Below are 13846 nucleotides of genomic sequence, written 5' to 3'. Positions count from 1 at the left end.
GCTTTGACACTATTTCCACATTCACCCATTCACACACACATTCACACACTGATGGCGGGAGCTGCCATGCAAGGTCCTAACCACGACCCATCAGGGGCAAGGGTGAAGTGTCTTGCTCAAGGACACAACAGACGTGACGGTGGGGATCGAACCAGGAACCCTCAGGTTGCTGGCACGGCCACTCTCCCAACAGCGCCACGCCATCCCCCGGCTTCAAACTCCTCCGTAAATATGTTTAAAGGCCTACTGAAACCCACTACTACCGACCACGCAGTCTGATAGTTTATATATCAATGATGAAATCTTAACATTGCAACACATGCCAATACGGCCGGGTTAGATTAGTAAAGTGCAATTTTAAATTTCCCGCGAAATATTCTGCTGAAAACGTCTCGGTATGATGACGTTTGCGCGTGACGTCACGGATTGTAGCGGACATATTGGGACACCATTGTGGCAAGCTATTAAGTCGTCTGTTTTCATCGCAAAATTCCACAGTATTCTGGACATCTGTGTTGGTGAATCTTTTGCAGTTTGTTTAATGAACAATGAAGACAGCAAAGAAGAAAGCTGTAGGTGGGAAGCGGTGTATTAGCGGCCGGCTGCAGCAACACAACCAGGAGGACTTTGAGTTGGATAGCAGACGCGCTACCGTGAGTACGCAGCTGCGGCTTCCAAACATTTGATCGCTTGTCCGTACGTGCGTGCCGCTATGTGCATGTCACGTACGTAACTTTGGGGAAATATATGTGCTGTATGAACTTTGCGGAGGTGAACGGTACTTAGGACTGTGGGATTGAGTGTGTTGTGCGGGTGTTTGATTTGTATTGGCAGGTAAATATGGACGGGAGGGGGGAGGTGTTTGTTATGCGGGATTCATTTGTGGCATATTAAATATAAGCCTGGTTGTGTTGTGGCTAATAGAGTATATATATGTCTTGTGTTTATTTACTGTTTTAGTCATTCCCAGCTGAATATCAGGTCCCACCCGCCTCTCACAGCATCTTCCCTATCTGAATCGCTTCTACTGCCCTCTAATCCTTCACTCTCACTTTCCTCATCCACGAATCTTTCATCCTCGCTCAAATTAATGGGGTAATCGTCGCTTTCTCGGTCCGAATCGCTCTCGCTGCTGGTGGCCATGATTGTAAACAATGTGCAAATGTGAGGAGCTCCACAACCTGTGACGTCACGCTACTTCCGGTACAGGCAAGGCTTTTTTATCAGCGACCAAAAGTTGCTAACTTTATCGTCGATGTTCTCTACTAAATCCTTTCAGCTAAAATATGGCAATATCGCGAAATTATCAAGTATGACACATAGAATGGACCTGCTATCCCCGTTTAAATAAGAAAATCTCATTTCTGTAGGCCTTTATTATTTGATGTTATTTACCTTTGGTCCACTTATGTGCTGCCTCCTGTATTTCAGATTTATCCAACAAAGTCAGAGTAGTAAGCAGCTGAGGTCATTGCTTCGAGTAAATGGTTATACTTGTATAGCGCTTTTCTACCTTCAAGGTACTCAAAGCGCTTTGACACTATTTCCACATTCACCCATTCACACACACATTCACACACTGATGGCGGGAGCTGCCATGCAAGGTCCTAACCACGACCCATCAGGGGCAAGGGTGAAGTGTCTTGCTCAAGGACACAACAGACGTGACGGTGGGGATCGAACCAGGAACCCTCAGGTTGCTGGCACGGCCACTCTCCCAACCGCGCCACACCATCCCCTAGTCCGGCTTCATACTCCTCCGTAAATACGTTTAAAAGAGTCTGTCTATACTTCTCGTAGCTTTGCGTATCGAAAGGAAGTTTGTAAAAATAATAAACAACATTAAACTGCATAGATAGATTTTAAAGACTACGGCTGAGTAAAAACATTCCACTAATCAGCGTTCTTCAGCACACAGATGCCCCACAAAAGTTCCTGCATTTCAAAAGCTCCTTTCGTTCTTCTTTGTCTTTGTTGTCAAGTTTGTTGTAATAGGAATACACAAGAAATAAGAAATAAACAAGTCTCGGCAGTCCACGTGACTACTGGGCGTGACTACTGGGCGCCATGACTGATACTAACTTTGAGCTGATGCTCTGTTTGTTTTGCGCTAATTTTTCCATCCATCCATTTCTACCACTTGTTTCGACGTGTATAAATGCCCTGTTGTGCAGCATAGGGCTGCTTTACTCGCCAAAAGTGCGAAAAGCTTTTACATCGCTTTCCCCAAAAACTGTAAAGGTGAACTATGAGAAGTGAATGTTCGTCATCAACACTGGAGAGCCACCGATCACAGTGTCATATGCGAGGTAGACACTTTGTTCAGGACAGAACACACAGATGCTAATACAAATAATAACACAATAAATGAACAAATTAAATTTACGGTTTGACAAAAACAGATTATCTTTGTATCTCAGTAAAACTCAAATAATGCATGGCTATGAATGTTCTCATTCATCCAGGTCATTGTCATCTCAGGGCATTTAATCGATCGCAACTGGACTGTTTGTTTGTCTTAGAAGACATTTTGCCTCTCATCTGATTAGGCTTCATCAATTCATGCTCTTAGACTTAGATTGGTCAGATCTAGTCTCAGACTTAGATTGGTCAGATCTAGCCTAGCGGCTGCTGCCAATACCTCAATAGGCTTAAACAGTTCATGCTCATAGACTTAAGATTGGTCAGATCTAGTCTTAGAATTAGATTGGTCAGACTGGTTTACAACTGAATGGAATGCTAACGTGGGTGATTCCGACTATTTTGGGCGTCTCGTGGTCTATCCACTGCGATCAATCGGCCACACAATACCGCAATGCTAACTCGGGGAAATTACACTTCAACGACTGTCGTTGACTTTGACAGTTAGGATTGAATGTTTGCATCAAAACAGTTGTTTTTCTCACTACGATAGGGCAAAACCATCCTTGCCCATGGCACATCTTCCTGGTATTGGAGTATAAACATTTGGGGTTTTGGCACCAGCCGCTAGACTAGATCTGACCAATCTAAGTCTAGGACTAGATCTGATTAATCTAAGTCTATGAGCATGAACTGATGAAGCCTACTGAGGTATTGACACCAGCCGCTAGACTAGATCTGACCAATCCAAGTCTAAGACTACATCTGATTAAACTAAGTGTATGAACATGAACTGATGAAGCCTACTGAGGTATTGACACCAGCCGCTAGACTAGTTCTGACCGATGTAAGTCTAAGACTAGATTTGATGTAACCGGTGGTCTTTTCCTCTGCGTTGTGTGGCTTTACTGATAATACACAGAATACAATTGTTGTCAATAACTTTTTGCCATCGTCGAGTCCCTTTCCCCGTTATCGAAGACAAAAGGGCGTTACGTACAACAGTGAAATAAACATACCTGATAATACACAGAATACAATTGTTGTCAATAACTTTTTGCCATCGTCGAGTCCCTACACAAATATAATACAGAACAAGAAAGTGAACTTAAGTTCTTAACAAGACAATACAATTTCTGTCGTCGCATGGACGCCTACCTTTCCCCGTCATCGAAGACAAAAGGGAAGTTGGAAGGCGTGTCCAACGCATATAAAAAGACAGGCGTCACAGTAATTATTGCAGTAGGAGGGACAACGAGACAATGGTTCCACATTGACAAAACATCGAACAATATTCACATTTTGTGTAATTATAACAATAATAAAACATTATAAAATACATTATTTACAAGACATAATTGACCCTGTTACACTGATTCATCTAAGTCTATGAGCATGAACTGATTAAACCTACTGAGGTATTGGCACCAGCCGCTAGACTAGATCTGACCTATCTAAGTCTAAGACTAGATCTGACCTATCTAAGTCTAAGAGCATGAACTGACGAAGACTTCTAGGATGAGATGCGAAATGTCTTCTAAGGCAAACCAAACAGTCCAGTTGTGATCAACTGAATGCCCTGAGATTAAAATACTGCAATTCGGTAACAGTAGAAGAGAAAGTCAAACACAGATACAAATGGACGGAGTAGATATTGAACGAGTAAAATACCGTATATTACCAAATAAACGCCCTTGTGCAAATAACCGCCCATGTCCTAATAACCGCCCATGTCCTAATAGCCGCCCGGGGTCTGACCCCCCCCCATTTTGTGAATTAACCGCCTCTTCCTAATAACCGCCCATGTCCAAATAGCCGCCCATGGGCTGTTATTTGCATAATTTATATTAAAATCATATTGATTTCATTAAGCCCAATTTATAAGGTAAAAGGAAAAGCAAAGGTGCAGTAATTCTGGTAATTACGGTAACAGCAGACGTTACGTAGAGATTCTGGGTAATCAACATATTGCAATGGGTCACCGCATATAGCGTAACACACACTCAACGACAACAACAAACCCACGAGGAAAAGTTTCAACATGGGGTGAGTTGAATGAACAGGATACCGGTACACCACAACTGATGGACGGGAATACTTTAAGGGGGAAGAAGAACAGAAAGTTTGACTTAAAGTTCAAGCTAGCGGTTGTGAAGTATGCGGAGCAGAATTCTGGTTTGGCAGCGGCCAGGCAGTTTAACGTTGACCCAAAACGCGTACGAGAATGGAAACAAAAAAAGGGAGAACTACTATCTCAGTCGGCAATCGATGGAAAACGGGCTCGCTTATCTGGTGGAGGTAGGAAGAAAGTGAGCGACGAGCTTGATGCTAATTTGTGTCAGTGGATACATCACATATGGTGCTTTATTTAAAACTTGGAGTACTGTAGCCTTTATTTTATTTAAGTGACAGTATTATTGTTCTGTTTTGATGGTGGGTTTTTATACTTGAGTACTTGGTACCATAATTTTATTTTTCCCGGTAGGCTGCTTTATTTAAAAAGTGTATTTATTTTTAGTATTGGTATTCTCTGGGCAGCACGGTGGCAGAGGGGTTAGTGCGTCTGCCTCACAATACGAAGGTCCTGAGTAGTCGTGAGTTCAATCCCGGCCTCGGGATCTTTCTGTGTGGAGTTTGCATGTCCTCCCCGTGACTGCGTGGGTTCCCTCCGGGTACTCCGGCTTCCTCCCACCTCCAAAGACATGCACCTGGGGATAGGTTGATTGGCAACACTAAATTGGCCCTAGTGTGTGAATGTGAGTGTGAATGTTGTCTGTCTATCTGTGTTGGCCCTGCGATGAGGTGGCGACTTGTCCAGGGTGTACCCCGCCTTCCGCCCGATTGTAGCTGAGATAGGCTACAGAGACCCCCGCGACCCCGAAGGGAATAAGTGGTAGAAAATGGATATTGGTATTCTATTTGACAATTGTTGCACTACTGCCATGTTGAGGCCTTGTTGATCTCTTGTCTTTTGATAGCCTACCTCATGTTGATCTCTTGTTTTTTTGTTTGTATGTTTACAATAGCTTTTACATTTAAAGTTTTTTGTACGAAAAAAAAAATACTGGACAGTAACCATTGTAACCAAATAATGGATATGCAGGCTGGTGCAAAAATAACTAAAAGCCTTGTGCAAATAACCGTCCATGTCCTAATAGCTGCCCGGGGTCTGACCCCATTTTGTGAAATAAACGCCCGGGCTACTATTTGGGTGTAACAATTCAATATAAAATGAACTGCACATCTCATGTACAAAATATACAACATAAAGTGGCAAAAGATATTTAAATGAACAAAGCAAAATATGCTCTGGACCATAAACCACTGCATATTCCCTTCTGTTCGCCAGTGTTACCATATCTGAGTTATTGTGTAGAAATATGGGGACATAACTACAAAAGTACACTTATTCACTTAGCATGTTACAAATAACAAAGATCAGATAGAATAATACATAATGAGTGGTACATACCGTGATTACAAATACATTGCAGGCAGACATCACAGGTGACATACTTCACACAAGTCACCATTTCTCTGGGATTGTTGGTCCAACGCTAATGAAAATGTTGGCAAAATGAAGGTAATAAGCTATTTTTTGGTCGTCCTGTATACTTTTTGACGTTTATTGCTCTGTCGAGTGCCTGCTGGTCACAAAACAGTAGCAGCTGAGTGCATCAAATACGACCGCAAAATTATACTTTCACGGACTAAAATCATGTTTTATCGTAAATTTATGCGCTGGAGTATGTCTAGAACGATATATAGACGTATTATTTTGGTTAGTTTGGTCAGAAATACTAACGTCAAAAGGACAGCACGGCCTTGGTAGAAATCCATACACGACTAAGGATTATATGTAATTACAGCGACCTCCTGTGGAGGTTTCCTGTCATTACAGCTTCAAACGACACATGTTGGAGGCGCAGGTTGTTCGAACAGCGCTCTCTGGTGGTGAATATGTGCTATTACAGCCACAAAGGCCCGGCCTGCTTGTTAATATTCATGAGAGCAGTTTCTATGACAACATGACTAAACACAACTTGGTCACCTGGGGGCCTATACCAGCATTCTGGCTTAATATGTACTTAAAATAGTTTGATAATAATTAGAAAAAAAATCATCAGTAAAACTAAAATGGATGAAGGGTTAGCAGATAAGCATGAAGACCATAATGGAGAAAGTCAAGACAAGTGGACTGAGGATGTGGACCCTGATGGAGAAGATCCAGGCCAGCAGGATACAAGAGAACCGTCTGATATCGTTGTTGTTGGGACACACGACCAGAACAATGAAGAACCTTCAAAGCCTAAAGAAGAGAACAGAGAGACCTTCAGCACGTCCATGATGGAGGACACCAGCAAGCACAACATGGACCTTGTCCAAGAGCTCCTGGAAGAGGAGGACAAGGTGAGCCAGCACAACATGCTGCTGCAGGCCAAGCTGGCCTTTTACTTCAGCAAGAACACCCCCGAGCAAGAAGACCCCCAGGTGTGCACGCAGGACTACGACAGGTGCGTTAACCTCCTGGAGGACTGGGGGAGACAGCATGCCGCCCAGCTGGTTAGCGCACAGCAACAGGAGGTTGAGCTGAGGCTGCACTGTCAAGAGGAGCAGGACAAGGTGAAGACCGTGGGGCATGTCTGCGGATCATGGACAACCTCGATTGACCGTTTGTTCCCAGGTGGAGGACGAGTGGCGAGCGTTGTTGGCGCTTAAGAAGAAGCTGGCGGTGCCGTTGCTGAGTCGACGTTTGGGCCAAGAGGCGGCGCAGGCCAGAGTGGAAGCCACTCTGGAGTCTGAGCGTCTCGTTCGTGAGGAACTGAGGAGCCTCCGTGTGAAGCACGGCAGCCTGAAGAGCGCCGTGCGGCGTCTGGAGGCGGAGCTCCGTGACGAAGAGGACGAGCAGGCCGGGGATCATCTCCAGCTCCGGTTTGAGCAGCTGCTGGCCGACAAGATGCAACAGAGAAAAGTCTTTGAGCAGAGGAGCCAAGAAGCCTTCAAGCTCCACAAGAAGATGAAGCGGACCCTAGAGGTAGGAACCCACACTGTAAAAAATCTTCATCGTAAATTCACAGCAAATGCAGGCGGACAATGACATTATATTTAATCACAGTAACATTTACAGTAGTTTACTGTGAAACGTCTTTACAGCAATTTACTGCAACTGCAGAGCTGTCACTTTACAGTTCATTGCAATAAATGTACAACTGGATGCCACCACTGTAATTTGAGTTGATTATTTAAAAATGACAACTATATGCTGTAAATTTAGTGTTAATTACATTACTGTACAAGAGTGCGCAATGTAGTCCTTTGAATTTAGAGTCATTTGTTGTAATATTATTGGGCAGCACGGTGGAAGAGGGCTTAGTGCGTCTGCATCACAATACGAAAGTCCTGGGTTCGATCCTGCGCTCAGGATCTTTCTGTGTGCAGTTTGCATGTTCTCCCCGTGACTGCGTGGGTTCCCTCCGAGTACTCCGGCTTCCTCCCACCTCCAAAGACATGCACCTGGGGATAGGTTGATTGGCAACACTAAATTGAGTGTGAATGTTGTCTGTCTTTCTGTGTTGGCCCTGTGATGAGGTGGCGACTTGTCCAGGGGTGTACTCCGTCTTCTGCCCGAATGCAGCTGAGATAGGCTCCAGAGACCCCCCCCCCCCCCCCCCCCCCCCCCCCCCCGTGACCCCGAAAGAGATAAACGGTAGAAAATGGATGGATGGATGGATGGATGTTGTAATATTACAGAGACTATGGTTACAGTATCCATCCATCCGTTTTCTACCGCTTGTCCCTTTCGGGGTCGCGGGGGGGTAGGTAGGTAGGTAGGTAGGTCGGTCGGTCTTTATTGTCATTGCACAAGCACAAAACAACTTTGTTTTCAGCACAAACCCGTTCAAGATTAGACAAAAACAGTGTACAGGGTTACAGAACAGGAACGCTGATAGGCTGGAGCCTATCCCGGCTGGACAAGTCGCCACCTCATGCTACGTAGGTTTTACCTGGTGTGCATTGACTTTGGCTTCTCTCAGTTGCTGTCCAGCGCCAAGGAGAAGTTGCACCGGAGTCGCACGGAGGTCCTGAGCAAGCGCGAGCAGCTGGCCCAGCTGGACGCCACCATGGCCGCCAAGAGGGACCTGCTGGCCAGGACCAAACGGGCCTGCAGCCGCCTGCAGAGGCACAACGCGGACCTGAAGCACGATGCTGGGCTGCTGGGACACAGGATGCTGCTGCGGGACTTTGGGATCACCGCCGGCGCCTCAAAGCTGCTGCAAGACAAAGTGGACAAACTCCAAAGTCGACTGGAAGAAATGCTTTCAACTAAAACATCAATAGCATGATGTGGTTTCAGTTGTTGTAGCCATAATTCATGTGATTATTGTAGCATTTCATTGATATACTTTCGCAGGCGCGGCCACCGCTGCTGCCCACTGCTCCCCACTGCTCCCCTCACCTCCCAGGGGATGAACAAGGGGATGAGTCAAATGCAGAGGACAAATTTCACCACACCTAGTGTGTGTGTGACAATCATTGGTACTTTATATAATTGTGTGTAAGAATTCATAATGATGTATATCACCAGTCATATTTTTCTTCATAACAATTTATACATATTAACTAGCTGCATGGACAGATAATTGTACTTGATAAGACATCCTAAATTAAGATTTGTCCATCTAGAAATTAGCAGGACTTTTAAGACAGAAAGAAGTATTTTATTCTGAGAACAAACATTATTCAACTAGCAGGTCTTAAATTAAGCATCATTGAGATGCTGCAGAATCTTTAAACAACATTGTCCATGTGGGGAAAACAATTATTGGAAGAGTTATTTTCTCAATTTTAACATTTTTAAACTAGAACACAAAAAATATTTGTGCTAAAATTATGATTAGTCAATGACTAAAAATAAGCAAATAGCTCTTAAAACTGGGGAAATTTGTAGAAATAAAATGTAAAATCTTTGAAAAAAAAAAAAGTATTTTGCATTGCACAGCTGTAGGCTACAAAGTGGAAGGTGAGCAACCTGTCGTGTTGCTTGTTAGCCAGCAGATGGCAGCATTGTCGATGGAAGCAAATGTTAGGTAAGTTCAGCACCAGCCCAGTCAATGATGTGTGTCCGTTGCTTTTTGACATTTGGTTTTTGGGATGAAACGAAGGCCTTTTGTCATGTATGTTGGTCACATGACAAACAAACAAAATATAATACACACATTTTAAAAAATCCTAATTTCAGGGGATATTTTATTCACAGATCTTTTTAAAACGTTCTGTCCCAAATTATAAAGTCCAATGTCTTTTTGTTGATAGTCATTAGCATATAGCAGGGGTGGGCAATTAATTTTTACCGGGGGCCGCATGAGCAACCCGAGCACTGCTGGAGGGCCACACCGACAATATTTCAATTAAATTTTGCTCAAATTATTTTTGATATACCGTAAGATAGATAATAATAATAATAATATTTTCATTTAACCTAACTTATCTTTATACAAAAGCAGATGGCTTTTGATGGGTTTTTTTTTTTTTAACACTTTCTTACACAACACTTCCTGATGTATATTACAATACAAACATTTCAATTTCTGTCACTTTACCCTGCATCCTTTTTGTTGTGAACGTAGCACGCCTGTAAGGTGATTGGCGAAGAAGGAGGAAGCGTTGCTGTTGCGGAAATGAGGAGTGAGGATTGGTTTTCCTTTTGGAAAGAACGAGATAAGTTGAGCTGTGTTAGTATAGCATGCTCAATAAAAGTTTAAAAAGAGCATCAGACTTGGTGTGCACTTCTTCTGGACGCTACAATTGATGTCACAAGTGGGATGAAATGCCTCCCAGTTCGCTTTGCCATCAAACCTGGGAGTCTTCATAGAGGGCGGAATTCCCCCCGTGGCAAGCAGCGTGGCTGCACCTGTAAACGCTCTCTCTCTCTCTCTCTCTCTGTGTCTCTCTCTCTTTGCGGGGAGCTCCTCACGTGGCACGTACCTCCCGATGACGTAGCACACAAACAGCGCAGTATGCGCAAAGTTTTACTTCTGACACCAATTGTAGCGTCCAGAAGAAGTGCACACCAAGTCTGACGCTCTTTTTAAACTTTTATTGAGCAAGCTATACTAACACAGCTCAACATCTCGTTCCTTCCACACGCACGTCTCCTCACTTCTCATTTACGCAACTCAAGAAGACAACATCTACTTCAGCAGGTCGTTACACTATATTCTTTAAACACAGCAACATGTGTACCACAAATAAGCACACGGCTTTACCTTTACTTGGCAGTCCATGTCTTGTTGAAAACACGCCATTCGTCATCAACTTTTCTCTTTTTAGCGTCTCGGGGATAACCGTGCATCACTTGTCACTGTGCGCCTTCCCTCACAGGACATACGCACATATAACACTTTTCAAAATAAAAGCAGCACAGTTGTATTGCACGCACGACGAAGATGTTTTTTTAAATTTATTTTGTAATTTGTGATTGCCGCTGCGCGCACGAGCATACGTCCACACGGAAGTAATACAAATAACGCTTTTCAAAAGAAAAGCAGCACCGTTGTATTGCACACTCGAAATAGATACTTTTTAAAATGTATTTTGTAATTTAAAAGTGGCCTCACGCGGGCCGGACAGGGACGTACAAAGGGCCGGATGAGGCCCGCGGGCCGCAGAATGCCCAGGTCTGGCATATAGCCTGTTGTGGTTAGAGTGTCCGCCCTGCGATCGATGGGTCGTGAGTTCAAACCCCGGCCGAGTCATACCAAAGACTATAAAAATGGGACCCACTACCTCCCTGCTTGGCACTCAGCATCAAGGGTTGGAATTGGGGGTTAAATCACCAAAAATGATTCCCGGGCGCGGCTACGCTGCTGCCCACTGCTCCCACGGGGTGACCAAGGGGATGGGTCAAATGTAGAGGACAAATTTCACCACACCTAGTGTGTGTGTGACAATCATTGGTACTTTAACTTTATTAACTTTAATTAGTTCAACCTGGGTCCCTCCTTCAGTGTTGGTTCATTCTTACTCTTCCTTTTGAGACAGATGCATCGTGTGCTGTTTTGGGTTCCATGCCTCTTTGTAAGTAATAAAGTGTGTTTTACTTGCATTCCGCCTGCCGTTCTCTGCATCCTTGGGGTCACACACAAGCAACGCTCATCGCACCATGACAAAGCCAGAGAGTCTCCTGCTCTCTGGCTTCTAGGCTCCAAGCCAGTGGATGCGATGAAAGTTTAATATTCCCGACGCCGTCCGCTAAAAGTTTGAGTTGAAGTTCCATGAAGGCTTTCACTGACTCCTCCCTGTCTTCTTCAGCCTTTTGACCCTCTGGGAGTCCCTCATGCAGCTCGTCTTCTTCATTATCTGGTCCTCCCTGGTAAGCTGGGTAACTCAGGCGCTGAGCACTTTCACAGAATCCCGGAGAGTAGCGTTCTCCTGGGCGAGAGAGAGACGACCTGTTGTTGTCCAAAATAGACACTCTCGGAGGGTTTGGAACTCCCTGTGGAGCACCTTGACGAGCGCGAGGCGGCCATCTAATCACTTCGGGGTCTTTTCCATGGAGTCCAAGATGGCGCTGACGCCTGTTACTGGTGGCGACACTTGTCCAGGTGAGTCTTCCAGGTGGCTCCGTTTGGAGGTCGGACATTCCCACAACTCGACGTAGTCTTTGAGTGCCTTCAGATTTTGATATTTTAATTTGTGGTTTGCTTAAGTTTTGCCTTAATTTGGCAGATGTCTGAATTAATTGGAATTAAAATGGTTTTACAGCCTTTTGATCTGCTTGACTGTTACTCCAAGTCACATACATGTTCTCGGGAGACTACAGTAGGGGTCAAACTCATTTTAGATCGGGGGCTACATGGAGAAAAATCTACTCCCAAGTCGGCCGGACTGGTAAAATCACAGCACGATAACTTAAAAATAAAGACAACTTCAGATTGTTTTCTTTGTTTAAAAATAGAACAAGCATATTCTGAAAATGTACAAATCATTATGTTGTTGTGGTTTTTTTACACTTACATGTTGCGGTTAATAGCATTCTATCTTTATTTGTCGTTATTTATACTTTCTGAATAAATTATGGAATTGTGTGTGCTGCTGGTCAACTAATAGTACTAACCTTTAACAGTTCATTTTACTCATTTTCATTCATTACTACTTTCTATGTAACTGTTTTTATTCTATTTTCTTTTCTTTTTTGTTCAAGATTTATTTCTTTTTTTAAATTTTTTTTTAATTTAAAGGACATTATCTTCACCAGACCAGGTTGTCAATTAAATTAGATTGTTTAAATGGTTCTTAAAGCCAGGTCCAGTCTAGATCATTTATGTACACTCAAATTAGGGAACACAACAACAGATTGCATATAACCTATAAACAAAATTACATTTTCAAAACAAGCATTTGAGAAATGTTTTTTGCATCATTATCGGTTTCAACCATATAACTTTCTAAAGTTCAAAAATACTGAATAAATGTTTCAAAGAAAGTAATACTAAGTGAATATCTATTTTTGGCCTTAAAAATAAACCTTTTACCGAGTACTATAATTTAATTGAGTAAATCATGACTGTCAATGAACTCTCCTAAAGTAACAGAAACCACATCAAGCTTCATAAACAAACCAATCCTTAAACACATTTTTTCAACTTCCACCCAAAAACAAGACACAATATGACAATACCAAAACAAATGCAGGGTGGATTCAGACTCCTGACAACAAAAACGGCAATCATCTGACTCTGTCACATTCCATAGTTTTAACATTTTTCCCGTGGGTAAGAAGTTATAAATGATTTTAATTTGAAAATAATGATTTTGAACATCGATAGTAGTTTTGTAGATTAATTTGAATATTGTATCCCAGTCAAAAAAGTCCTCCCATTTTCCAAATGTGTTATATGGGGCAGCCTTGAACAAGTAGATTAATAATCAATTTTTACAGCTTGTCCTTTATAATTAAATAACACAATAATGTCAGCAGCTAAATTAGGAGCCTTTGTTTGTTTACTTACTACTGAAGTACAAGTTGTCTTGTATGTTCACTATTTTATTTAAGGACAAACTTGCAATAAGAAACATGTTTAATGTACCCTAACATTTTTAGTTCAAATAAAGACAATACTGACATTATTTGTGGTCCCCTTTATTTAGAAAAGTATCAAAATACATTTTGGTACCGGCACCAAAATTTTGGTATCGGGACAACCCCTTGGTAGAAGATAATTCTGGATTATAAATCATGCTTTTCACTTGTGTAATAGGTTTTGGCCATAAACCAAGAAATTAGTCATCTTTGACGTTCAACTTAGACCCGAGGATGATGAGAAAGACAGGAAAATAATTGCACCCACCATTTTTCTTCTGCATGAGGATTGATTAGTTCTTCATCGAAACAAGAAGATATGAACATTCTATCAGTCTGCATCCCGGTGAGAGCAGACATTGTACAGTGATTAATTTATGTTCGTAGTTTGTATTTCTTGTT

At 42.8% G+C, this 13846-nt stretch overlaps 1 protein-coding gene across 1 annotated transcript; it reads left to right on the top strand.

The window, feature by feature from the left end:
* Positions 1 to 6498: 6498 nt before the first annotated feature.
* Positions 6499 to 8705, top strand: cfap184 (cilia and flagella associated protein 184). Its single transcript, XM_062064421.1, has 3 exons — positions 6499 to 6984; positions 7046 to 7396; positions 8397 to 8705. The coding sequence occupies exons 1-3, from the start codon at positions 6499 to 6501 to the stop codon at positions 8703 to 8705; spliced, it is 1146 nt and encodes a 381-aa protein (XP_061920405.1).
* The last annotated feature ends 5141 nt before the right edge of the window (positions 8706 to 13846 follow it).

Source organism: Entelurus aequoreus, linkage group LG12 (assembly GCF_033978785.1).
Source record: "Entelurus aequoreus isolate RoL-2023_Sb linkage group LG12, RoL_Eaeq_v1.1, whole genome shotgun sequence".
In the NCBI taxonomy this organism is placed as follows: Eukaryota; Metazoa; Chordata; class Actinopteri; order Syngnathiformes; family Syngnathidae; genus Entelurus; species Entelurus aequoreus.
This window is presented reverse-complemented; position numbering and strand designations above follow the sequence as displayed.

Excerpts from the sequence above, each read along its gene's own strand:
- cfap184 (XM_062064421.1), top strand. The coding sequence starts at position 6,499 with ATGGATGAAGGGTTAGCAGATAAGCATGAAGACCATAATGGAGAAAGT. Across the intron at positions 6,985-7,045 it reads GTCAAGAGGAGCAGGACAAG|GTGGAGGACGAGTGGCGAGC; the intron begins GTGAAGACCGTG and ends GTTTGTTCCCAG. Across the intron at positions 7,397-8,396 it reads AGATGAAGCGGACCCTAGAG|TTGCTGTCCAGCGCCAAGGA; the intron begins GTAGGAACCCAC and ends GGCTTCTCTCAG.